General features: G+C 38.8%; 1 protein-coding gene across 1 annotated transcript in view; it reads right to left on the bottom strand.

Moving 5' to 3' along the window:
- KCTD3 (potassium channel tetramerization domain containing 3) overlaps positions 1-25908 on the bottom strand; it is a 53776-nt gene that overhangs the window by 9075 nt on the left and 18793 nt on the right. The window contains exons 10-14 of the mRNA XM_049634557.1: positions 15446-15561; positions 8972-9059; positions 8730-8846; positions 5900-6070; positions 1727-1882 (exon numbers count right to left, since the gene is read on the bottom strand). Coding sequence (XP_049490514.1) covers positions 1727-1882; positions 5900-6070; positions 8730-8846; positions 8972-9059; positions 15446-15561 — 648 coding nt within the window. The remainder of the gene's footprint in view (positions 1-1726; positions 1883-5899; positions 6071-8729; positions 8847-8971; positions 9060-15445; positions 15562-25908) is intronic.

The following is a 25908-nucleotide window of genomic DNA, read 5'->3' as shown; positions in this document are numbered from 1 at the left end:
AACATCTTTTCTTTCATATTGTACATGTCCTCCCTGATCTGACCTCTGCCTATCCACTCAGTCTCATGCCCTACTATTCTCACCCACATACCACCAATTAATGACTTTTCCGACATTTTCCAAATTTGCCAGGTAAGACTTCAACCCTTACCCATCCTTCATGTCTCAGTTCAAACACTGAGACCTCTACTAAGTGTTCTCTGAATGTCAGTTTCCACCAGTGTAAGTGGGGGATAATATCTTCCTCATACAACTATCAAGAAAAGTAAATGAGACTGTATGTCACGATTACCCAGCAAGCAGACTAGAACTATCTCCCCTTGGTGTTTTTGCCCCATGCGATTGTTTGCTTTTTGTTTCTACTGGTCACCACACTGTGACTGGAGGTTCACCGGAGTTTTTTTGTTTTGTTTTTTTCTTAAGATTCCTAATGCTTGGAGCAAAGGTACTCAATAAAATTCTGTGGATGCTACAACTCAAACCTGCACAATGTTACTGTCAATTAATTGTATCTCAATGAAACAAGCAAGACATTTGTTGAGGAGATAAAACTAAACTTACAGTGCCTAGATCACAGAGAAAACTGGGTCACAGAGCAATTGTTAAAATCAACAAAGCTGAGTGTTTCTTTTTCTAAAAATACTAAGACAGTCATACTATAATTCTCATAAATAGCTTGTATTTTTTAAAGATAACTATTTTAAAATCTTTACTGTGAGAGCATATTCTGGCTGGACATACATTTAAATGTTTCACATAAAACAATTCTAATAAAACAACTCTAATGTACTCCTTTCTATCAGTGCTATAATTTCTGCTTATATAAAAAAAAAAAATGATCAGAAAGGCACATGGGTTAATGAACAAGTCCCATAGAACTATTATATACAGTGAAGATACAACGTACAGAATCTTCCAAAAAGACAATGATCTGTCTCTGTGAAGACTGCACATATGTTTGTATGTGTGAGTATCCACATGCACACGTGTCGTACGGTATATAGAGGGACAAGTCAAATCAACTTTATATACTCTTTTGCTGAAATCAGAGCATATCAATGGAGACATGCTTATTATTTCCCGATGGCCATTGCAATGCCATCAAAACAACTGTTAGCACATAACACCGCCAGCCCTGCTCTAGCTTCAACTTTTATTTTCAGGGGCACCTGGGTGGCTCAGTCAGTTAAGCATCTGACTTTGGCCTAGGTCATGATTTGCGGTTCTTGAGTTCAAGCCCCGCGTTGGGCTCTGTGCTGACAGCTCAAAGCCTGGGGCCTTTCTTTTCAGATTCTGTGTCTCCCTCTCTCTTCCCCTCCCCCACTCACACTCTATCTCTCTCGCGCGCTCTCAAAAATAAATATTAAAAAAAATTATTTTCAGATTATTAGCAATAAAAGAAAACAACCTGCACGTTTCAAATGTGCACAGCTATCATGGCTTTTAATCATAAACAAAAGTGGTTAGCATTTGGAGATATTATTTAAAAAAGGAAATGATAAATAGACGAAAATTTGCTCAACTTTTTAAACAAAAAATATGCCATAGTTGGTGAATTTATAGAACTAAATAAGAAAACACACTAAATTTCTGTTTTAAATGAGTTTCAAAATTGAAGTGAAAACTTCTATTTGAAACTCATTTTTAGGTTTCTCTTTACAGTTAGCATACTACTTTTGCATTGCCCACAAAGTATTTGAAAGTGCCCCCAAATTATCCAGCCCACCTATGTCGTTTCCAGAGGAATAGCTTCCATGACTTTCTGTCTCCTCCAGAGACAGTATCTTGAATGATGCTAAAGGAGTAGAACCTGGCTGAGTAGAGATCATTCCTCTGAATCGTGTTACTGTCCATGTCCGGACATGATTATTATCTGCACACACTAGGAAAGAGAACATAAAAAAGTTGTTAAATATAGATTATAAGAGCACCAACAGGGGCACCTGGGTGGCTCAGTTGGTTAAGCGTCCAACTTCAGCTCAGGTCATGATCTCACAATCCGTGAGTTCGAGCCCCGTGTCAGGCTCTGTGCTGACAGCTCAGAGCCTGGAGCCTTCTTCAGATTCTGTGTCTCCCTCTTTCTCTGCCCCTCCCCTGCTCATGCTGTGTGTGTCTCTCTCTCTCAAAAATAAATAAAAACATTAAAAACATTAAAAAAAAAAAGAGCACCAACAATATCACTGTTTTTGTGTGTAACTTTTTAAACTGTGATCTATATTAAATAGATCATAGCACATTTTGAGTGGCAAATGACGTATTTTATCCTAAAATTATACTTAATCTGTACCTGGCCAACAAAAATGAAAGAACTGAATATAATTTACCTTGAGGCAAACATAAGGTATGTAAGTAAATCTATGGGTCCTTACAAAAGTAGCGTGTAAAGTATAATTGGAGGAAATGTTTAAAAAAAAAAAATGCACGCAAGATAAAAGATGCTATTATTCTGTGCTGTGACTAAACTACAGAGTAAATGAGTTACCCAGCCTATTTTTCTTCAACCATAGAAACTGCTTCTGCTTATGTTACTTAAACATAAACAACCTAGATCAGGAGTTACTGAAAATTTATGGACACAAATTACATTTGTCAAAAAGCTTGTATCACCTACTCATAGTTATATTAAAGAAAATTAAGATAAAGTTAAGAACTATTCTATATAAGAGAGTCTACATTTAAGAAACATACTCCAATTAGGTTTTTTTTAATGTAAATAATATTAAGTGGATACATATTAAGGTATCTCCTACCAAGTACCCTACCTATTGTTTCTTGATCTGAGGAACTACTCCTTTAGAAAATACAAACCAGCAATTGATATTAATACAAAAAAAAAAAAAAAGTACTTTCGTGGCATCCCTTAATAAAAAAGTGTACTTTTTAATGGAAAAGTACAACTTATTCGGTTTTCAGAGAATGTGCTATTCTTAGCAATGAGCTATGAACCCATCAGTAAATACTAGGAAAGTATTCAAACTTTCTTATAGATACATCTTTCTCACTGGGTAAAATGCCACAGCTGCATATTTTAAACAAAACTTTAGAAATTTAATTTTGACAAATAGCAATAAAAATTCAAAGTATACAGGTGTTACATTATCTAACAAAATTCTCCTATCTCAGGATGTCAGTTTCTGGTGAAAAAGGAGACATTTAGTTCTAGGCTGCCCTATCAGCTTCATAGAAAATAATTTCCTATTTCACTAATAAGGTTACTAGAATTCAGAAATATACCTTAAAAAAAAAATCTTAAACACTTTTAGTTGACTCAATAGGCAATTTAGTTATTTTGTTAAAAATAATCATTACAGTTTTAAGACATGAAAACTAACACTATAGGAAAAAGAATGTCATTACATTCATGTCAATATCCACCAGGTGGCAGAACGATGTAACGGAGTATACATAAAATACTCTACATTTGTAGCTCAACTGGACATTTTTCTTGACAAATTTATTTAAATTTTAAACCTACATGAAACATTTGATGTTAAATGCAGATTTTACGATGTAGTTCTTTGGCGTCTCATCCTGCAATAACATCGTCACCATCAAAATAACAGCAATTACTACTAAGTGTGGTCATCACAATAGCCTTGCAAAACAGTCTTATTTTCTCACAGGATCAAATTACCTCATTTTACATAACATTTATTCAGCATCTTGTACGCCTCGAGAAGTATGCTAAGTGCTGAGAACAGAATAAACAAGCTTCTGCTGCTGTAAAACTTATATTCTAGAAGAGGGGGACAGATGATAAACAGGCAAAGAAATGATCAAGTGAAAAGTCCACAAAGAAAACAAATCGAGAGGAGATGACGACAGAGAAAGTGACCTGATAGAGGTTTGGCTAATTTAGGCTGGGTGGCCTCACTGAGAAGGTACTGGAAACGGGACCTGAATGACAGGACAGCTGCCAAACAAACATCTAGGGGCAAAACAGTTCAACTAAAAAGAACGAGTGCAAAAGTTCTGCGGCATTTCTAAGAAATCGAAAGCCTTTAAAGGGTTAGGGTATTGTGAGCAATACGTGACATGAAGCATAGGGAGGAAAAGAGGCCTGAAAAGAAGACAGGACCCGTAACAGGAAGAACACTACTAGTTTATTTATAATACAGTAGGATACAGCAGGATACCATAAGAAGCCACCGGGAATCAGACATGGTTCACATTTTCAGAAGATCTTTCTGGATGCTATGTACCATAAAGAACATGTACCATAGAAAGGCAAGACAGACGGGCACCCGGGTGGCTCAGTCGGTTGGGCATCTGACTCTTGACTTTGGCTCAGGTCATGATCTCATGGTAAGTGGGACTGAGCCCCACGTCAGGCTTTGTGCTGACAGCATGGAGCCTGCTGGGATTCTCATTCTCCCTCCCTTTTCGCCCCTCCCCCATGTACCCACACACATGCTCTCTCTCTCTCTCTCAAAACAGATAAACATTTTAAGAAAAGGCGAGACAGAAACAGGCAAAACAACTCAGCTCCGTGATCTAGGGGAGAAATGATCTGAGCTACCAAGTTGGCAGCAATGGACACCAAATGGTCAGATTTGTGACGTAGGTTGAAGCAAAGCCAGAAGGACTTACAGACAGATTACACGTTTGTGTGGGTGAGAGAAAGGAAGGAATCAAAGGTGATTCTTGGGTTTTCAGCTTGACGAAATAAGCAGATGGTGATGTGTACTAAGATGGCCTCTGAGAGAAAAATCAAAAGTGCCATTTACCCAGGTTAATTCTGACATGTCTCTGAAACACATGACCAGAGACAGGCACTAGACATACAAGCTTGGAACTGTGCGAGTGGTCACAAGTGGACAGTCTAGGAGTCACTGGCATATAGATGATAACACTCAAATCTGCAGGAAAACTACAGACAAGGAAGAATGGAGAATCTAGGAAAGAGCTCTGAGGCAATCCAACACTTAGTCATTGGGCACAAGAGGAGGAACCAGCAAAAGCATGAGAAAGACTCTCCAGTGAGGCAGGTGAGTTGCTTTATGAGAGCCTGAGGAGAAGACTGATTATTTCAGGGAGGCACAATTATACTCAAAACAATCAGACTTTATACTCAAATAATTAGATATCAATAAAAACATACTCATCCACCCACGCACCCACCCACCCATCCATCCATTCATGGACAACGTACTTTAGCTCCATTTAGTGTTTAATCAGACTGGAGATGAGTGAAAGATGCATCACCTTTTAATATTATGTAGTCTTCATATAAACAAACTTGACAGATGAAAATGATGCTTATAAAAAGTTTAAGTTAGGCAGGAACTGATCTACAAAAGATTTAATGTAAGAGCAAGCTCTACTGACACACCTGACTCAAAATTACATTAAAATGAAGCCTTTTTGAAATCATCATATACAATGAACCTCATCAATGGAATTTTACTGTGATCACTACGCTCTGTGTGTCACATATCTGCATTATTTTTAATACAGTATCTAATTAGTATTTACATTAAAAAAAACTTTATGACTAAGAAACAACTCACAAAAATGTAATTCTCTTCAAGTAATCTCTTTATACATTCTACTAGTTTTTAATATTTTTAGAAAATGATCAACAAATACACACATGTATCTACAACTTTAGCTTTAAATCTTAAGAAAATACAACCAAATTTATATAAAATTCATACTTGGAAAACTTCTCTATTCCATCTCAACAGGATTATAATAAATATTTTAAAATAAAATGTGCCATGAGAACAAAATATTAGAATAGAGAATAAATAAAAGATACGGTTAACTCTTTCCCAAATTCATATATAAATACATGTGTATATACACATTCTTTCCATTTGTAGGAGTGTGGGAAATTACCCACAAGGCAAGGCTGCACATGAAGCACACTCCTCACCAGTACCTAAAATCACTTTACCTGATACAAGATGCTTCTCAGATAGCATGATTTTTGTAACAGGACTTCGATGAACTGTGAAAGTCTGAAAAAGCTGAGGGCCCGAGCCCACCGTCTCTGGGTGCTGAACAATCACTCGCACAGCTCCGGAGCTCGTACCATAAGCAATCTCAATCCAGTTACCAGACACACCTGCACGAGGTCAGAAGTGGAAAGGCGGCGTATCAGATGATGACAGAAAGGGATAAAAGAGGCAGTGCTTTTCTGAGTCCCCAGATCCAGCTGAGCCCAGAAACCCTAAGACCTCTCTGACCAACTTCGAATCATGATTTCCTTTGCAAGTCATTTCCTAACCCTCACTCCCAGATAGATCTGTTCACCCCTCCCCTGGACTGTATGTTATGCTCTAGCACAGCAACTGTAACAAACCAATCCGCTATTTCCAAGTCTATCTACCTCTATTCGTCACTGAGACAGACTGAATCACAGTCATCCTTACAGAGTGCCTGAGACACAGCAAGTCCTCAATAGATGTTTAAAGAGTTAGTAAATCTGACATGCTAAGAATACCACTGACGCAACACAGTATTCCTAAAGCAATATTCCATATTATTTCTAGTCTATTCATAGTCTAGTCTAAGACCATGTTTTACTTATTTTAAATTTTTTTATTATTACTTTTTAAGTTTATTTATTTACTTATTTTTATTTTTTTATATAATTTATTGTCAAATTGGTTTCCATACAACACCCAGTACTCATCCCAACAGACGCCCTCCTCAATGCCCATCACCCACTTTCCCCTTTCCCCCATCCCCCATCAACCCTCAGTTTGTTCTCAGTATTTAGGAGTCTCCTATGGTTTGCCTCCTTCCCTCTCTGTAACTCCCCCCCACCCCCACCGGTCTTCTGTTAAGGTTCTCAGGATCCACCTATGAGTGAAAACATATAGTATTTGTCTTTCTCTGCCTGACTTATTTAATTTTCTTTTAATTTATTTTTTGAGGGAGACAGAGAGAGAGACAGAAAGGGTGTGAGGAGGGGAGGGGCAGAGAGAGGGAAACACAGAATCTGAAGCAGCTAAAGGCTCTGAGCTGTCAACACAGAGCCCAACATGGGGCTAAACCCATGGACCGCGAGATCATGACCTGAGCTGAAGTCAGATGCTTAACTGACTGAGCCACCCAGGCGTTCTTACTTTTACTTTTGCTATATTATTTAATCTTTCTTGAATAATCAAGTATATACTATTTAACAAATTCAAAATACTTAGCTCTGAAACAAATACACCGGTGTCTCTTCTAATCACATACAGCTCATCATGTGAAGTTCATCTGTGGCTTTTTTGAATGAATGAATGAATGAATGAATGAATGAATGTGTCCAGGGGCACCTGGGTGGCTCAGTCACTTAAGCATCTGACTCTTGATTTCAGCTCAGGTCATGATCTCATGGTTCATGAGTTTGAGCTCAACATCGGGCTCTGTACTGACAGCTCAGAGCCTGCTTGGGAGTCTCTCTCTCCATCTCTCTCTCTCTCTGCCCCTCCCCAATGTGCGCATGTGCGCGCGCGCGCGCTCTCTCTCTCTCTCTCTCTCTCTCTCAAAATACATAAATAAGCATTAAAAAGGAAGAAAAAAAAAGTGCCCAAACTCTACCACATATTTAAAGGCAGAATGGAGTTCAGTGACCTATGTACTTAAAAAGGTTCACAGAGAACTTCTTGGATTTAATAGTTACCCTTCCTGATTTACCCAAAAATATCTGAATCAAAAGAGAAAGAACATACCATAGGAAACACTTCTCATAACCTAAAAAGTAACTCCATTCTCCCCCTGCCATTGCAAAAGAAGTTTTCTCCTCCCTTTTTAATTAGATTTAAAAAATGTACATCTCATTCTAGAGCAGAGGTGAGCAAACTTTCCGTAAAAGGCTAGATGGCAAATATTTTAAACTATGCATGCCATACAGTCTGTCATAACCATACAACTCTGTCAACTGTTGCCCAAAGCAGCCAATGCAATATGTAAGACCATCCATAAAAAGGGCAGTTTGCTGACCCATTTAGCATAACAGTTGAAATCCTACTATAATTTTAAATAAAATCATCTGCATAAATTAGAATATTTATTTCACATTAAAGATAATGATTTCTTTCAATGAAGTCAATAAAATGATGATTTAACACAAATAACATTCAAATTTATTAACGTTACTGGACACATGTTAATATTTCCTAGAATTCTTTTCATTTAAATTTTCAACTTTCTATTTATGTTTATCTTTCAATCTAAAATATAAAAATATAAAAAATATAATAAAAATCCTTAATTTACAGAACAGATTTGTTAATTTCATTGCAATGACCTTTGAAAGATAATGAAAGCTACAGATACTAAGCCTCCAAATAAAATGTCTTTTCCCATAACTTAAAAATTTCCCAAGGGAACAAGGCAATATCCACAAGAGATTAACAGTCTAAGAGCCTTCTTGCTTTCAGCTGAAAAAAACAAAAGCTTCTAATTTCAAAACAAAATAAGCTAGGGTAAATAGGAAGGTCAATGTGCAAATTGTTTTTTTAATAATTTTAGTCAATACTATTATGATATGACTTAAATATAATTCAGAAGAAGAAAAGTTCTAACTTCCCACCTCAACTTATGCTTGTTTAATCGTCACGTTTAACTTTAATACATAACGAATATGAACTGTAAACTAATAGAGATGATACTCTTAGAACTGCAGTTCTCAAAGAGAAAGGACTGGATTAGTTTTAGCATAATAAACCAATAAATAAACATACATTCTCAGAAACGGTCAAGAATTTATCAGAACGCTGCCATGTACTAACTTGTTTTGGGTGTGAGGTAAACACTCAGCGCAGTAATGGCATCATTTGAAGGATCGTGATAAAGCTCGGTTACAAGAAGATCATTATCTTTCATTCTCAAAGGAAACTTCTGCATATCTAAAAAACCCCAAAAATTTTAAATAATATTAAAATAGTGCATCTACTTAAAACTACAGAAGGCAATATTTTATTTTTAAAAACTGATATAAAATAGGACCAGGGTTAAACGCCCATAAGCTTACCGATGTAATATATTGATCCATTGTTACATCCTAATAGAAGGAATGAGCCAGCAGTGTCGTAACTGGTTATAGGGACAACATCTTGAACCTGATGTAGGAAGATTATTATTAGATGTTAAATATTAATAATTTGTATTTACTGCTCAATTTCCTTAAAAATTTGACACTTTTAACAATAGCAACGACAACAAAACTCACTAGGGGCGCTTGGCTCGCTATATCAGTAGCGTGGGCGACTCTTAATGTGGGTGTTGTGAGTTTGAGCCCCACACTGGGTGTGGAGATTACTCAATGAAATTAAAAAAACCAAACCACTAATATCTAATTTAAATAGGACTTAGAAAATTACTTTCTTTAGTTCCCACAGGGAACTGTGAAGAGCTGTCAATACAGGTCCTTTTAAAGCTTTTTTTTTAAAAAAAATGTATTTCCAAAGGCAGCACTGTCCTATCAGAATTCCCATGGATTATCTCTTTTCTCTGCAAGTGGTTGTGAGCTCACAGCACGCATTAAAGTTGAAGGCACAATCTGACCAGGTCCCTTCCTCCTTCTCTCTTCTATATAAGAGATTAAATGGCCTGCCTAAATTCATGTAGTAAGGGACAGAACTAGAAAACAGACTCATCGCCAAATAGCACTTGGTCCCTTGATAATTTATCACCATGTCTTTGACAAAATGGTAATCTCTATCTTCATTCTGCTGTAGACCCCTGTTTCCTAGGAAATGGCAGGACAAAAAAATTCCGTTAAGCTTTTGTGTTTTCAAGTACTAGAATAAAAAAGTCAGCTTCCCGAGCAAATCAGTCTAGTTAAAAATTAATAACTGTCTATATGTGTGCTACAAGAAAAGCAAAGGGCACAATTTTACTAGAAAACAAAGCAACAAACAAAAAATGTTTTTTAGAGCAGTGGCAATAAGATCAAAATGAATCTTCCCTATGCATAGCCAGGTGAGAGTCACATGAAACTTCACAGATGACATTTAAATGAGCTATTTCTCATGTATCAGGTATTACCCGAGAGAAAGAGTAACTGGGCTGGATAAGGGATGTGAGACATCACTTGCTCTGTAAGAGCTTGTAAACTTGAGGGCAAGAAAGGAAAAAAAGAAAATCACAGTGTGAGAGGCCCTAAAATAGAGTGTGCTACACCAGAGAGCAGGGAGGACTCTCATCTCAATCCCAGGGAGGGGTTTAAAAGGGCAAAGATCAGGGAAAAGCTCAGAAAGGGAGCGAAGCATGAAAATTGAAAAAGTCAAATATGAGTTAGGTAGAGGAAGGGCCATGTCAAACAGAACAGCAAGTATAAAAGTGTACAATATGGGTCCCTTCTAAATAAAAGGAACAAATTTAACCAAAAGCTAAAAGTTGGAAGCAATGATTCCTCTAAAGCTGCATGCATATGACCCTAATTCCTGCGTGAACCTTCTGGTGTCGTACACGGAAATATCTCAAAGACTCAATTGCCATCCCCCCACCCCCACCCCTGCACTAACCTCAGGTCAGGGTTTCCGTTTCATCAGAGCTAACGAGTTTTGTAGCAGGTAAACCCTGAGAGCCTTTCAGTGATATGAGTAAAGGTGTCTGAAGAATGGAGGGAAGGCTGCTTTAATGCCAATGACGAGTTTTCTCATGCCAAGTTCATTTTTTTTAGTTCCAATACTCTAGGAAGAACTTCAACTCCTACCCCAGAATCTTGAGAGTAGGGGGATGGGGACAGATAAGGGCATGAGATTCCTCTCCTTTTAGATCCCTTATCAATGAAAGAGTGGCTGCAGCCTGGAGCGTCCCAACACACATCCAAGGCAAACATTTCTACCATTGGTTCTCTGGGAAGATAGGCTCTAAGACCAGAACCTTCTACAACCTCTTTTTCTGCAACCCTTGACCCAAATCCTGCTTTTCCTTCATGTCTACCCCTCAGTACAAGAAGAACAGAGAAAGCAGAGGATGAGTAAATTATAGAGGTGTTAGGACTGAGTTCTTCTCTCCTAGCATAAGCAAGAGACAGTCATTCTGGGGCCTCTTCTTCCTTATCCTAACAACTTCACATCAAGAACCTGAGAAATCGTACCGATTAATGTATTTGGTTCAGACATGATGGTCACAAATCTACAATGGAAGTGGATTTTCTCTTCTAAGGTAGCGCATGATGATTATCATTATCTCTATGTACAAAATTAAATGATACACAATTTGAAAACAATCAGTCTAAAAAAAAAAAAATCAATCTGTGTTCCCAAGCACTACAAAGGCCCTAGAATCTTTCAACCACAATCTCTACCTAGATAATCATCATTTTTAACAGTATGTTTTTACCCTCACCCATTACTTATTAAATAATCACTTATTTGGATTTACCAGCCTATCAATTTCTTTGCTGATGTGTATTTCGTTCCAGTGCTTCCCTTCAAAGTATGAATATCCTTCTTATCAAAGGGCGTTTCTTTAATGCCTCTTTCATTGAGGCACTAAAACAAACAAACAAAAAAATCATTTTTCTTTTTTCTTACCCAAATCAGATACAATGCTTTTAGGAAATTTTCCTTAAAATCTTATTGCAGCTGTTATAAGAACTGCTACACCAACGATAATTTCACAACAGCTTTTAGAACTTACACATGCGCGCACACACACACGCACACACACACACACACACACACACACACTCTCTCTCTCTCTCTCTCTCACTCATCTGATTCAAATACTTCAAATCAACCTTGAATATACAACAGCTGTCCCTGCATACTTTGTGTGTTATTCGAGGGCAGAACTGTTGCTAAAGGCCAAATCAGAACCTACTCAACCAGCGTCACAGCACTCGGGTCGGCCTGGGGTCCGGTAACTGCCCAGGGACGTCTGGACCACAGACGCTGAGACTTCATTACATGCCACCTCTACACTACAGTGAAGTTCACCTAGTTGGTTTACAAGGCTTGTATGCTGAATGCTCAACTTTCCCAAGGTCTTCCTGAAATGTAGAAACAAACCCACCTTGTCGGATACGGTTTTCAATTCATGCGTACACCAAACGAGAATCATCAGGTTTTACATGGGAATAAAAGCTTTAGAATAAAGGGCACTTTGAGGAAGCTGGTACAGTTTTCAGGACCCCAAAGATATGAACACTTTTATATGTAGTTTTAGAAACATTGGTTTAAAAAAAGAATAAAGAAGTATGTTCCTTTAGGAACCCAAATTTATGGCACAGCTAGTATAGCTTCCCCTACCCACTAAAAGCTCAGATTTGACATAATTTGTCAAATAACCTATCTGAAAGCAGACCTTCCGTTAATCATTAGAAATTCACATTCCTCTTTACAGAGGTATCACTTCCTGTCTTCCCAACAATTCTCACTCCTTACTAGTCATCAGTCGGCTTTAACATCCGAGTCCCTTGACATCCCTGCCTCCTTCTCCGTCCACCTGGCACCTCCTTACTTCTTGATCTCAGGATTTCAACTACTTTGCCATCTTTATGTTTTCTCATCCCTTGGTGTGTCATATCCACTTTATTAACTCTCCAATCCTGGATCAGGCTAATGCTGGTTTCTTTCCTCTTGCTCCTATTTATTCCCAGTACTGAGCACTAATGGAGACACTCACATAGTTCTATCACCCAGGTCCACTACAAATGTACAAATTACAATCTCTGCAATCCTCGATACATACTTCCAGTGCCTTTGTCTTCCACTGAATTTATGTTCTTCAATCCTCCTTCCTTACTCTTTCATCAGAGAAGGAGGCATCTCTACTTTCTGTTGGGTGAAAGTCTCTAAGCTGTTTTACATCTCATACATTCCTGACTTCGATGGGATGAGAGATCATCTCCATTCTTTCACCCTCCATGTGCTTTCTCAGATAACTTCCCTCTCTGACTACAACCATGCTCAAGCTTCTCTCATCTTAGAGAAAAAAAACAAAACACTGAACATCTTTTCTACCACCCAGCCTTGATTCTCACGCCATCACTTTGTCTCCTTGCTTTCCTTCACCACCAAACTTCTTGAAAGCTAACTCTGAGTGTGCTGTGTCCAATCTCTGGTCTTTTGATTCTTCAGTTCCCACAATCTGGCTTGCCCCAAACAAAACCTAATTAACTTATATTTACAAATCATATCCTAGACTAATGTTATTTCTCAATCACGTATGTTCTTGTGGCTCTTGGTTTCCTTATCTTGTCCCCTTAAATGCTAATGTTTCCCAGACTTTTTTTCTTCCTATGTGCATCCTCTCAACAGAAAACCTTGAATCAGTTCTTACTTTTTCAGTTGTCATAGAAGCATTGTGGTTTCTAAATACTACTTTCTAGCCCTTTCTTCCTTCCTAAATTCCAAAGGAATGCTCCCAAATGTGTACTGCACACATTCATTTTGATGCCTACAGGAATCTCAGAGTAAACATGTTCCCTGTCAACTTATTACCATCCACCCGACTGTCAAAACTAGCAATCCAAAACTGGAAATACATCTCCCTCTCCTTTAATTTTCCACACCCAAACCAGACACCAGTCCTGTACTTTCAGGAAGGCTTATGAAATGTTTTTCAAATAGGCTCACCTTTGCCACCTCTACCATCACTGCCTTTCGTCAAATCTGTCTGCTTCTTTGCTGGATTACCCCTGATCTCCAGCCCTGCTTTCATAGTAGTTAATGCTGCTACCTTCCTAAAACAGGGATCTAATCATGTTACTCTCTACTTAAGTCCTTTAATTTTTCTTCTCTCCTTCAGAATCAAGCATTAACTCTTTTATAGTCTTATCCTCTTGTTCCTCTCAAGTACTTGAGATCATTTAGCTTGCTACCTTCTCTGAACAGGCTACGTATTTCTACAACGTTCTGAGCTTTACTCAGGAAATGAAGTTTGCCTGGACTACTATTCCCAAAGCATGTTAAGTTAAAACATTTCAAAAATATGAAACATCAAACCGCAGTTTAAATACTCACTCATTTTCCCAAGTAACTAAACATTCTTCAAAACATAATCAAATCTGTATCTAGAAGTAAATGTCACTATAAATATATGTAATATTTTATGTAATCAAAAATAAAAACAAAAAAAAATGGGTAGAGGATTTGAATAGGCAGTTCTCCAAAGACATACAGATGGCCAACAGGTGCACGAAAGCATGGTCACTATCACTCATCGTCAGGGAAATGCAACTCAGAACCACAATGAGTTATCACCTCACACCTGTTAGAATAGCCATTATCAAAAAACAAGAAATAACAAGTGTTGGCAAGGATGTGGAGAAAAGAGATCTCTCGTGCACTGTTGGTCAGAAGGTAAATTGTTACAGCCACTATGGAAAATAGTAGGAAGGTTTCTCAAAAAATTAAAAATAGAACTATCACAGGATCCAGCAATTCCACTGCAGGGTAGATATCTGAAGTAAACAAAAACACTAACTCAAAAAGATATAGGTACCACCATATTCCCTACAGCATTATTTAAAATAGCCAAGATATGGAAACAGTGTAAGTGTCCATCCATGGATGGAGAGATAAAGAACATGTAGTATAAATATACATTGGAATATTACTCAACCACAAAAGAAAGAAAGAAAGAAAAAAAAAACAAACAAACATTGTCATTTACAATAATGTGGATGGACCTTGAGGGCATTGTGTTAAATGAAAAAAATCAGACCAAGAAAGACAAATTCCTATGATTTCACTTATGTGGAACCTAGAAACAAACAAACAAAACAAAACCAAAAGATAAAAGGTAAGGGGCGCCTGGGTGGCTCAGTTGGTTAAGTTTCCAACTCTTAATTTCCACTCAGGTCATGATCTTACAGTTCAGTTCTAAACCCTGGTTCAGTTCCAGCCCCTTGTCCAGCTCTGCACTGATAATGCGGAGCTTGCTTAGGATTCTCTCTCTCTCTCTCTCTCTCCCTCCCTCCCTCCCTCCCTCCCTCTCTCTTCTCTCTCTCTCTGTCCCTCCCCACTCACGCTCTCTCATTCTCTCTCAAAATAAATTTTTAAAAAATCTAAAATATATATACATATATATATATATAACATTTTTTTTAAAGATTTAAAAAAAAAAAAAGTAAGGGCGTGGCCAGCTCAGTCCTTAGAGCATGCAACTCTTGATCTCAGGGTTGTGAGTTCAAGCCCCACATTGGGCATAGAGCCTACTTAAACAAAGATACAAAGATACAAACTTCCAGTTATAAAATAAGTCAAGGGAATGTAATGTACAGCATAGCAGCTATAGTTTATACTATATCGCACATCTGAAAGTGGCTAAGAGTTTATCTTTTAAAATTCTTGAAACAAGAAAGAAATTCTGTAACTGCATTTGGTGAAAGATGTTAAACTAGGCTTACTGTGACCATTCTGCAATATACACGAATATCTAATCATTATGCTATGAATTCCACACTATGAATTCCACAAAAATGAAGCAAATGCATAATCAGCATGAGTTTCAGAAACATTTTCTGTAATGTGCTTTAGTTAAAACTAACCTGCCAGTGCTGAGTGACGGCATTCCATACTCCCACTTTCCCTGTGTGACTCGTAGCCACCAACTGGTTACCGATAAAGAAGAGAGCATCTACGGGAACACCAAGGCTGAACACCCCTTAAATGATAGTAAAAAATAAAGAGTTAAATAGTCACTATCTTTAGAATTCATCAAAGCCCAGATTAGAAACATCTTCAAGGTGACTAAATGTGTTCTCATTTCCATAAGTTATATGCTAGACCCTTTAGGGATCAAAAACAAGAAACCTGGTAAGCTCATAAGTAGCTGCCCTAAGTAACCTTACCCTAAAACACCGTATTATCTAAAGCTGTGGTTCCCACACTTGGTTGACCATCAAAATAACCAGGTAAATTTAAAGTGAACGAAATGACGGGGCACCTGGGTGGCTCAGTCAGTTGAGCGTTCGACTTCGGCTCAGGTCATGATCTCAAGGTGCATGAGTTCGGGCCCGCATTGGGCTCTGTGCTGACAGCTCAGAGCCTGGAGCCTGCTTCGGATTCTGTGTCTCCCTCTCTCTGCCCCTCCCCCACACGCGCTCTCTCTCTGCCTCTCAAAAATAAAGAAAATTAAAAAAAAAAATTTTTTTAAGTGAACAAAATAAAAAGAATCCTAAAATTCATCTCAGACTTGCTAAATCAGAAAACCCACCACACCTTTATAAAACCTATATGAGATTTAGCTACAGATTGCTAATGACTGGGGTATTTGGGAACCACTAATCTCAAGACAGAGACTTGGCAGCGTTAACTATCTAAGAACATGTCCAGAAATCTGGATACACACACGCGCGCGCGCACACACACACACACACAAAGAAAAAAAAGCAGCAAGAAATCTTACTAAAAACATTCAAGCCTTTACTCAAATTATTTTAAACTCCTTGTCTCTCAGCATTGCAGATCTCCATTTAATTCATTCAACAGGCATCATATCAGGCCATAGGATGAAACACATGAAAAGACAGGATATTACTGGGTACTTAAGGTTTAAAAGAGAAAAAATGCAAACAACCAATTATACCATAACACAACAATAACTAAAAGATGTGGATACACAGGATCAAGTAACGTCCAGAGGAATAAGGGGGGGGGGGGGGTTAAGAAAAGAGGTTTGAAGATATTTTTTAGAAAAGAAGCCATCTGAGTTTTTTTTTAAAGGTAAATAGTTCACCAAATGGTGGGGGGGGGGGGGGGGGGGGGGGATGGGCAAGCCCAGAGAATCAGAGAAAGGGGAAAGAGGGGATGTAGGAAGGGAGGCTGTAAGGAGCAAATATCCCACATCAGTAGCAGAAGACCCAAGAATAGCTAAAAGAGAGAATTCTAGAATTCTAGGCTCACTTTGGTATGGCATTATGGCCCTTTACAGTCGTTTCTGGACAATATATAATAGAAAAACATGATGCATAAGGCTCTGAAGAACTCATGGGAAGAAACAAACCAATTAATTGCAACTGCAGCATGTACTGAAAGCATAATCCAGAAAAGGTAACTGATTTCTTTTGATTCTTACACCAGTGCACAGTATTTCCCTTTCTGTTCAGAACTGTGAACTACATACAAGACAAGACCAGCAGCAATAAATAACGCCTTGAAAATTCTTAACCAGGAGCACCTGGCTGGCTCAGTTGGTGGAGCATGCAACCTCTTTGTTTTTCATAAAAATGTAAAAATATTTTTAAGTAATCTCTCCACCCAACGAAGAGCTCCAACCCAAAACCCCAAGATCAGGAGTTGCACGCTCCACTGACTGAACCAGCCAGCCAGTCCAAAAATAAATCTTCAAAAAAAATTTCTCAACTAATTTTGAAAAAGCCAGGCACCTAGGAGGAAAAATGATTTACACTGGACAAAAAGAAAAAAAAAGTGGTAAGTATTGCTAAGAATGTATATATATGTGTGTATATATATATATATGTATACGTATATACACACATATATATATAATGTGTATATATTGTATGTATAATGTATATATATGTATATATACACATATATGTGTATATATATATGTATATGTATATATACACATATATATATAATCTATATGTATAAATATGTATTTATACACATGAATACACCACCTCAACCCAACCTGTCAATTCAGAAAAAAAAAAAAAAAAAAAAACCCAGCAAAATAAAATACAACACACATACCCAAAAACCTGCCACTCCAGAGCAGAAAATCATCACCTCAAACACAATTTTAGGAAGTCCTTTAATTTTGATGCAAAACAATTGTTCAGAACATGTGAAACCAACCATATTCAGTACTATGGGCCGCGTGAAAGGTGGAAATAAAAACTAGAAAACCAACTAACATCGATTACTCTAGAGAAGGATGAAATCGAGGGAAATCAAGGAAGACATTCTGAATGATCTCAAGAAACTCAAAGTGTCACTCCTGCTTAGGCTCAACAATCTCGGCTACTATCCACGGGGAAGACACGCTACAAGTAATGACAAGTTCCTGTCTTCGGGGACCCTTTCAGCAAAACGCTGCTTCTAGCAGCAATCCGGCAGCGCCGCCTTATACAAGTTAAGATGAAAGGAGCCCGACCTCTGGAAGAGCTCTATCCCAGACAAACCAGCCAAACAATTTTCTTTGGATGGTGCTGTCAAGTTTGAAGAACATCTGTAATGATCAGTGGTTTCTTTCACTGGACACGAACAAATTACCACGTACCGTCTCCCAACACAGCTCCCTACCACACTGGCCTCTGAAAGCAAAGGAAGGCCTGAAATCCCCACTCACTGCCGTGTTACAAGCGCCTGTTTGAAAAAAGGAGTGGGGGAGGGGAGAGAAAACACAACTTAACTTTCTCTCCGTACCATTAATTACCAGCGTATCATAATTTCAAAGTTGTAACGTTAAAACTTTTTCCCTACAGTTGTTAGGGAGGACTCCCACTGCCAGCCATGATGGCATACACACGGCATCGGATTTTTCCTCACGGTGAGGCGACAACGGGCCACAACACACGAGGCAGCTGTGTTCAGGCACCGGACAACGGGTAGCTGAAGACGCAAAGGTGGGAAATAGCCAGGAGCCCCGCATTCACCCGGCTTTCGGCGTTCAGGGCGCTTTACTGGCCCTACCACAGGGAGGTCAAACTCACGGGCAGAGTGACGGCTTCTCCCTGAACTGAAGAGACTGAGGTAGAGCGCGCAGTTGATGAGGTGGCTAGAACCTGAGAGCAAAAGTGATAAGAAAAAGACAAGTGCGCCAGGGTGAGTGAGCCGGCGGCACAGAAGGTCTGCACACGGGTTTCCTACCCGTTGGCAGAGGCCGGACTGCACCTGGGCAGAGGAAAAATCCCCAAAAAACAGAAGAGAAAGGCTGCCACAGGCCTGAGTGCAGAGTACAGGTGACAGAGGTTACATGGGTCGCTCCAGCTCAGGAAGAGTGGAGAACCCTGGATGAACACCTCAGACATTCCTTCCGTAAAGACTCCAGAAAAGGCAACACTTTAGGAATAAGGACCACACCCCTGAATAGGAGCCAAGCCTTTAAATAAAAAATCAAGCAGAGCGAGGCTAACTACCCTTAACAAAGCACAAAAACAAGCCCAGCAGGATCAAGAAGATCCTGCAGTAATTTAACTGCCTACCAGGACTAACCTCACATCTTTTAAGAGAGAACATAATCATATCCCCTATATGATGTATCATGCACATGCCCTGCATACAGTCAAAACTTCCTAGACGTGCAAAGTAGAATAGGGCCTGAAATAAAAATATGAGATGATCCAGATACTGGAATTAAAGTCAAAAAATAACGGAACAACTATAATGAATATGCTGGATTTAATAAAAAGTAGAACATCATAAGTAAAAAGGTTAAGAAATCTCAGCAGAAAAACAAACTAAAATGGAATCAAAAGAGGTCATTTTGCAGCTTAAAAGTCCAATATCGCAAATAAAAAACTTACTAGATGGGCTTAACTGAAGAAAATGGGTAAATAATATTAAAGGCATAAAAAAAACTGATCTAAATTGTTTTAAAAATGGGGAGAAAAATGAAACAAACCAACTGTGCTTCAGTGATCTCTAGACCAATATGAAGTAGTCTAATACAAAGCTGAGTTCCAAAAAGAAGGCAAAAGGAGAGGAGAAAGAGATAATGGAGAGGGGAAGGGAGGGAGGGAGGAAGACAGAGGGATACACACAAAGAACTCCCTTAGCTGTGTCAATCAAAAATGTCTCCAGACACCTCCACATGCCTCCTAGGTGATAATATGCCTGGCTGCAAACCTCTAATCCGGAATATATAAAGAACTATCACAAATCAACAATAGAATGACAACCTCATAAAAAGAGAACAATGATTTATTTATTTTATTTTTATTTTTTAGTTTATTTATTTTGAGAGAGACAGAGAGCATGAGCAGGCAAGGGGCAGAGAAAGAGGGAGAATCTCAAGCAGGCTCTGAGCTGTCAGCACAGAGCCGACACAGGGCTCGAACTCCTGAAACCGTGAGATCATGACCTGAGCCAAAGTCTGCCACTTAACCGACTGAGCCACCCAGATGCCCCAAACAATTATTATTTTTTTTTAATTTAATTTTATTTTTTGAGAGAGAGACAGAGAGTGCGTGCACAAGCGGGGAAGAGGGGCAGAGGGAGGAGAGAGAATACCAAGCATATTCTACACTTAGCGCAGAGCCGAACCACGAGGGGCTGGATCCCACAACCCTGGGATCTTGACATGAGCCGAATCGAATGCTCAACCAAGCCACCCGGGTGCCCTGAGAAAATGATTTAAAGATACATCCCAAAAGAAATAATATAAATGGTCAATAAAGCACATGAAAGAGATACTCAGTATCATTAATCCGCAGCAAAATGCAATTAAAACCACCATTAAAATCACTGTATATACTCCTCTCATACACTGCTAGCAGAAATGTAAAATAATACAACTGCTCTGGAAACCAGTTTGTAAGTGTCTTATAACATTAAGCATACACTTTTTATATGACCCAGAAATTCCACTGCTAGGTTATTTACCTTGATTTACCTTGAGAAAACATATTCACTAAACAAAACAAAACAAGAGAAGAAAGAAAAGAAAACATACCCAGAGAAAGACGACTTCTTGAATTTATAACACCTCTGAACTGGAAATAAACCAAATGTCCATCAACAGATAAATGGATAAACAAATTCTAGGATACTCATTCAACGGACTACTACTCAGCAATAAAAAGGAACGGGTCACTGATACATACAACAATATAGATGAATCTCAGAAACATTATGCTAAATGAAAGAAGCCAGACACAAAAGAATACATACTAAGTAATTCCACTCATGAAACTAAACAAGGGAAATGTAATCCATGGTGACAGACAACCTAAACTGTGTAAACAATGGGGTTAATGGTGAACACCTGCTTTCCTTTGGGAACTGTGGACTCCTGGTACGTGCCACGCAGAGGCTGCCTCTGTGACTAGCCTCCAGGAAAAATCCTGGGCACCAAATGTCTAATGAGCTTCTCTGGCAGCCATTCCACAGGTATTGTTACAATCCATTGCTGGAGAAATTAAGCATGTCCTTTGGGGCACCACTGGAAGAGAACTCTTGAAACCTTATACTTGATATCCACTAGACTTCATCCCATGCGTCTTTTTACTGATTTTGCTTTGTATGTTTTCATTGTAATAAATCATAACCCTAAGTAGCTCTTGCTGAATCCTGTGAGTGCAAACCACTGAAACTGGAAGTGGTCTTTGGGACCCCTCACACAAGCACAATTCTGAAGTTCGGAGGAGGAGCCAACAATAGACACATAAACATGTGACTCATCAGCACACAGCACCATTAGAGTGTATGAGATCAGTAACAGAATAAATACAGAGGAAAGATGAGCTCTGGGGCCCTCCAACAATTTGAAATCAGTCAAATGAGGAGGAACTATCAAAAAGGAACCGATAAGACACAAGGAGGTTGGATAAAAATCAGGATTATAAAGTATCCTGGAAGCCAAAAGAGGAAAAGTCCTCCAAAGGAAAGGAATCATGATATCAAATGACAGCTCTAAAGTTTTAATAAGAGGAGACTCGGAATTGATCACAGGATTTAGCAGAGTACAGACCACAGGTCATACTAACAAGAGTAGTTTTATGAAGCAGTGGGGGCAAAAGAATGATTAGAGCAACTTCAGGAAAGAACAGAAGAGGAGGACGTTGAAACAAGTTCAGGTAACTCCTATCTTCTGCTTTAGGAAAGCAGAAAAATGGAGCAAAACCTGAAAGAGAATGTAGGGTAGTTTTTGTTGTTATTCTCACCACAGAATTACAGCATGGTTGTGTGCTGGCGGAAAGGGTCCAAGAGCAGGAGGTGAGCAGTCCTTACGAAGCAGGAGACAGAGCAAACGGCTACTGGAGCAATGTCCTTGCTCCTTGTAAGTGAAAGCAAACAGGATCTAGTTATACAACAAAATGCACGCAGTTGGCCTTAGATTAAAGCAGGGACAACTTAGTCACGGTAACACATGGGACAACAGCGTATACGAGCACAGATACACAGATATGACTTGATATTCTCTCTCAATGAGAGTGGCAGAAAGTGCTGGAAGTCTAAAGAAAAGGAAAACAGTGTGAAATAGTCATTTAGGAGAGTGGCAAAGTGACAAGGATAACGCATGAGCATTTCTGGGTAGCTTTTAAAGGCCCACCTGAGAGTAGAGGTCATGAATGGAGACGAACTTCTTTGTATGCATGCATTTCTGTTTCCAAGTCATATTTAGCTTTTCAGGTAGAAAGGTGGATTTGGCCAGGGTTGGGACTTCTTTTTAAAAAAAAATTTTTTTTAACATTTATTTTTAAGAGACAGAGAGAGACAGAGTGCAAGCAGGGGAGAGGCAGAAAGGGAGACCTAGAATCTGAAGTAGGCTCCAGGCTCTGAGCTGTCAGCACAAAGCCTGATGTGGGGCTTGAACCCACAAACCGTGAGATCATGACCTGAGCCAAAGTCAGACGATGCTTAACTGAGCCACCCAGGCACCCCCACCAGGGTTGGGGTTTCTTCAGGGAAAAACAGCAAAGGGAGTAGTGCGAGGAAACTGAGGCTCTGTGCCAGAGGGAATGTGATGACAGATTCCAAACCTGATACAAGAGAAGCGATAAGTAAAGATCCCAGGGAAGTGAAAGAATGTTTGAGCTGGGGAGCTAGAGCTGGTAACTTCAAAGGAATAAAGGATAATGACCCAGGTGAAGACATACCAAGTAGAAGTCCCGATGACTCACAGGAGATTTGAAGTGTGGGGAGGTCAGGTGGGAAGCTGGAGAGAAGGGAAGGCAAGTGGTCTAGAACAGTAATTCTCAAAGTGTGGTATGTGAGTCTCTGTGGGTCTCTGAGACACATTCTAGAAGTCTGAGAGGTCAAGACTATTTTTATGTAATATTAAAGAATTATTTTCCTTGTTTACTGTCGTTATCTCAAGAATATACAGAGGAATCTTCCAGATGCTACCTGACTTAATGGGGACATCATTATGACAGCTAACAGAATGTATGTATCTATTCTTATGTTGCCTAGAATTGTCTATATTGATAGCTGTATGATATAACTAACTTTGTAAGTTTCCCCAAGATTAACTTAGTTTGTTGGAAATACTTCCACTATGTTCTGTTTGTCTTCAGTTTTATCTGCTGTAACCTCTTTATTGTCCAATAAATTACCTTAAAACCCAAACTTTCCTCGAGCCTACAAAGAAACACAGTTGAGAAATATGTACTTTGCTGTGTTTTGCAATATTAGTATTAAAAATGCTCTGGAAACCTCTACAAATTTTAAAACTTTATTTGAAACTGTTTGAAATACTTTATTCTAAAATAAGTTTATTCTAATACATTTTTCATCTACTTATTGATGGCTCTTTGGCTTCAAAATGATAAAATTAAAACATCTGTCTGCTGCAAAACCTTAGATGGCACAGCTGTGCCATCTAAGTCTAAAGGTGCTGACAAATATAGATATGACATGGAAGGGAGACTGGAGCAAAATAGGAAAATAGGAAATTAACTATTAGAATTAACAAAAATTATTATTTCCCTCAAATGTATAGATGTTGATACCTTATTGTGCCTATCCAACAGAACATTTCTGAATACTACCCTAATGCCAGTTGTGGGCACACTGAGATCACATATTCAGTTTAAAGACAAGTATTTTGGGACACTTGGGTGGCTCAGTTGGTTGAGCATCTGACTCCACTTCGGCCCAGGTCGTGATCTCACAGATTTGTGAGTTCAACCCTAGTGTTGGGTTCTGCACTGAAAGCACAGAGCCTACTCGAGATTCTCCCTCTCTCTGCCCCTCCCTCCCCTGTTTGCACTCTGTCTCTCTCAAAATAAATAAACTTAAAAAAAAAAAAAAAACGTATTTTTATTTGAGAGAGAGAGAGAGAGAACGAGCATGTGGCAGCAGGGGAGAGGGGCGGAGGGAGAGAATTCCAAGCAGGCTCCATGCTCAGCACGGAGCCCAAAATGGGGCTCGATTCCATGACCCTGGGATCATAACCTGAGCCGAAATCAAGAGCCGGATGCTCATCCAACTGAGCCATTCATGTGCCCCTGGAAAAAAATATTTTAAATGAAGATATGAAAAGGTCTTCAAAAGCCAGAACTGTTATAAAATTTCAAAGTAGAAATGAAAGAGGCACTGAAGCACTTTACAGGGTAATTATGGTGCTGGACTGGCTAGAGAGGCGCACACAACTGCTAGCAGCTGAGAAAGCCTGGGACGCGTGACAATGCTGAATGCCTACTAGATGAAAAGTCAGTAAAAAAATCACAATGCTGCCACTTTTCAATTACACAGTAAGTTCCTGAATTAAAGACTTGGCAGAGACAGTATCTTGTGAGCCAGACTACATTTTTGTCCTACAAACAGATTCATATACAGATGTAGCTGACCCTGGTATTTTGCTTCTATTAATTTGGTGTCAGAACCAATCGATCATTAAAGATCTTTTGCGTGAATGTACGGCCACAAACGCATGTGGTGTTGAAATACTCGAAACATTAAAAACTTTTATGAATCTCATGCTTTATCCTAAAACATCTGTGTTGACAGTTACACTGACGGTAGGTATGCAAAGCAACGTGGGTGACAATGGCAGGCACCTGAGCACAAATTAAAGCAGGGGCACCAAACTGTACCAGCAGCCATTCAATTCTCTGCCACACACTCTCGCAAGGAAAGAAAAAAAGGCCAGTTTAAGAATGTCTTTGATGAAGCAATTTATATAGCATTTTGTACTGACTCAATCTCAATTTTGAGTATATGTGTTCTTAATATTCTGTGTGACTAAGTACTATGTGTACGTCAGTCAAGGAAAAGCATCTCGAATGCTGGAGCTGAGAGCTAACCTAGCAGCTCTTTTCACAGAATGTCATTTTTATCTGAAAGGGTGACAAACCATTGTAATTCAGATTTGAGTACTTAGTAGACTTCCCTCAAAAGAGAACAAAATAAGCCTGTTATTTCAATGATAAAAATTCAATGATTCAAGTGAAAATTGGAATTGTGGAATACTTTTACCTACCACAGGGAATGTGACGGTGTCCCAATACATTAGAATTTAGAGACGTGGTAAGTAGTGATTTTTTTCCTGGATATTGTACAATGAAAGATATCAACATTTGGAAGATCTCCATAACTCAGTAAACCAACGTTTTCCAAATGACCAATGCATGATGTCACAAAACCACGCATGGATAAAACATCCATTCAAAGTATAAAAGAGACTGCTGAGGGGCACCTGGGTAGCTCAGTCGGTTAAGTGTCCAACTTTGGCTCAGGTCATGATCTCACGGTTAGTGGGTTCGAGCCCCGCATCGGGCTCTGGGCTGACAGCTCAGAGCCTGGAGCCTGCTTCAGATTCTGTGTCTCTCTCTTTCTCTGCCCCTCCCCCCCACTCATGCTTTGTCTGTCTGTCTCTCTCTCTCAAAAATAAACATTAAAAAAATTAAAAACTAAATAAGACAGATTGATGAATTTTAGTTTAACAGAGTATGCAAAGTTCATCGATACGATTTCAAATGTTTAAGAAAAGTAGCAAAAAAACAATGTCCACAATTACCTGGAAAGACTATTAAAATGTTTTTTTTCCAACTACATATCTGCATAAAGCCAAATTTCCTTCATGTAGATCAACCAAAAACACATAATGCAGCAGACTAAATGCACAAACAGGCAGGCACTGGAATTCAATAAAATATTAGAGATTCACAAAACTGTAAACCAACGCCACTCTTCTCACAAACATTTTTGGAAAACAAAGCTAGTTTTCATTAAAATGTTACTCATGTCACCATGCAACGGGTTTATTATTGCTATTTTGAAACTAATTAATAAACATTTATAAAAGTTTCAGCCTTAATTCTCCTAATGATAAGTAACGATAGATATAATATACACTAGCAAAATCTCTTAATGG

The sequence above is a fragment of the Panthera uncia genome, chromosome F1, assembly GCF_023721935.1.
Source record: "Panthera uncia isolate 11264 chromosome F1, Puncia_PCG_1.0, whole genome shotgun sequence".
Taxonomy (NCBI): domain Eukaryota; kingdom Metazoa; phylum Chordata; class Mammalia; order Carnivora; family Felidae; genus Panthera; species Panthera uncia.
This window is presented reverse-complemented; position numbering and strand designations above follow the sequence as displayed.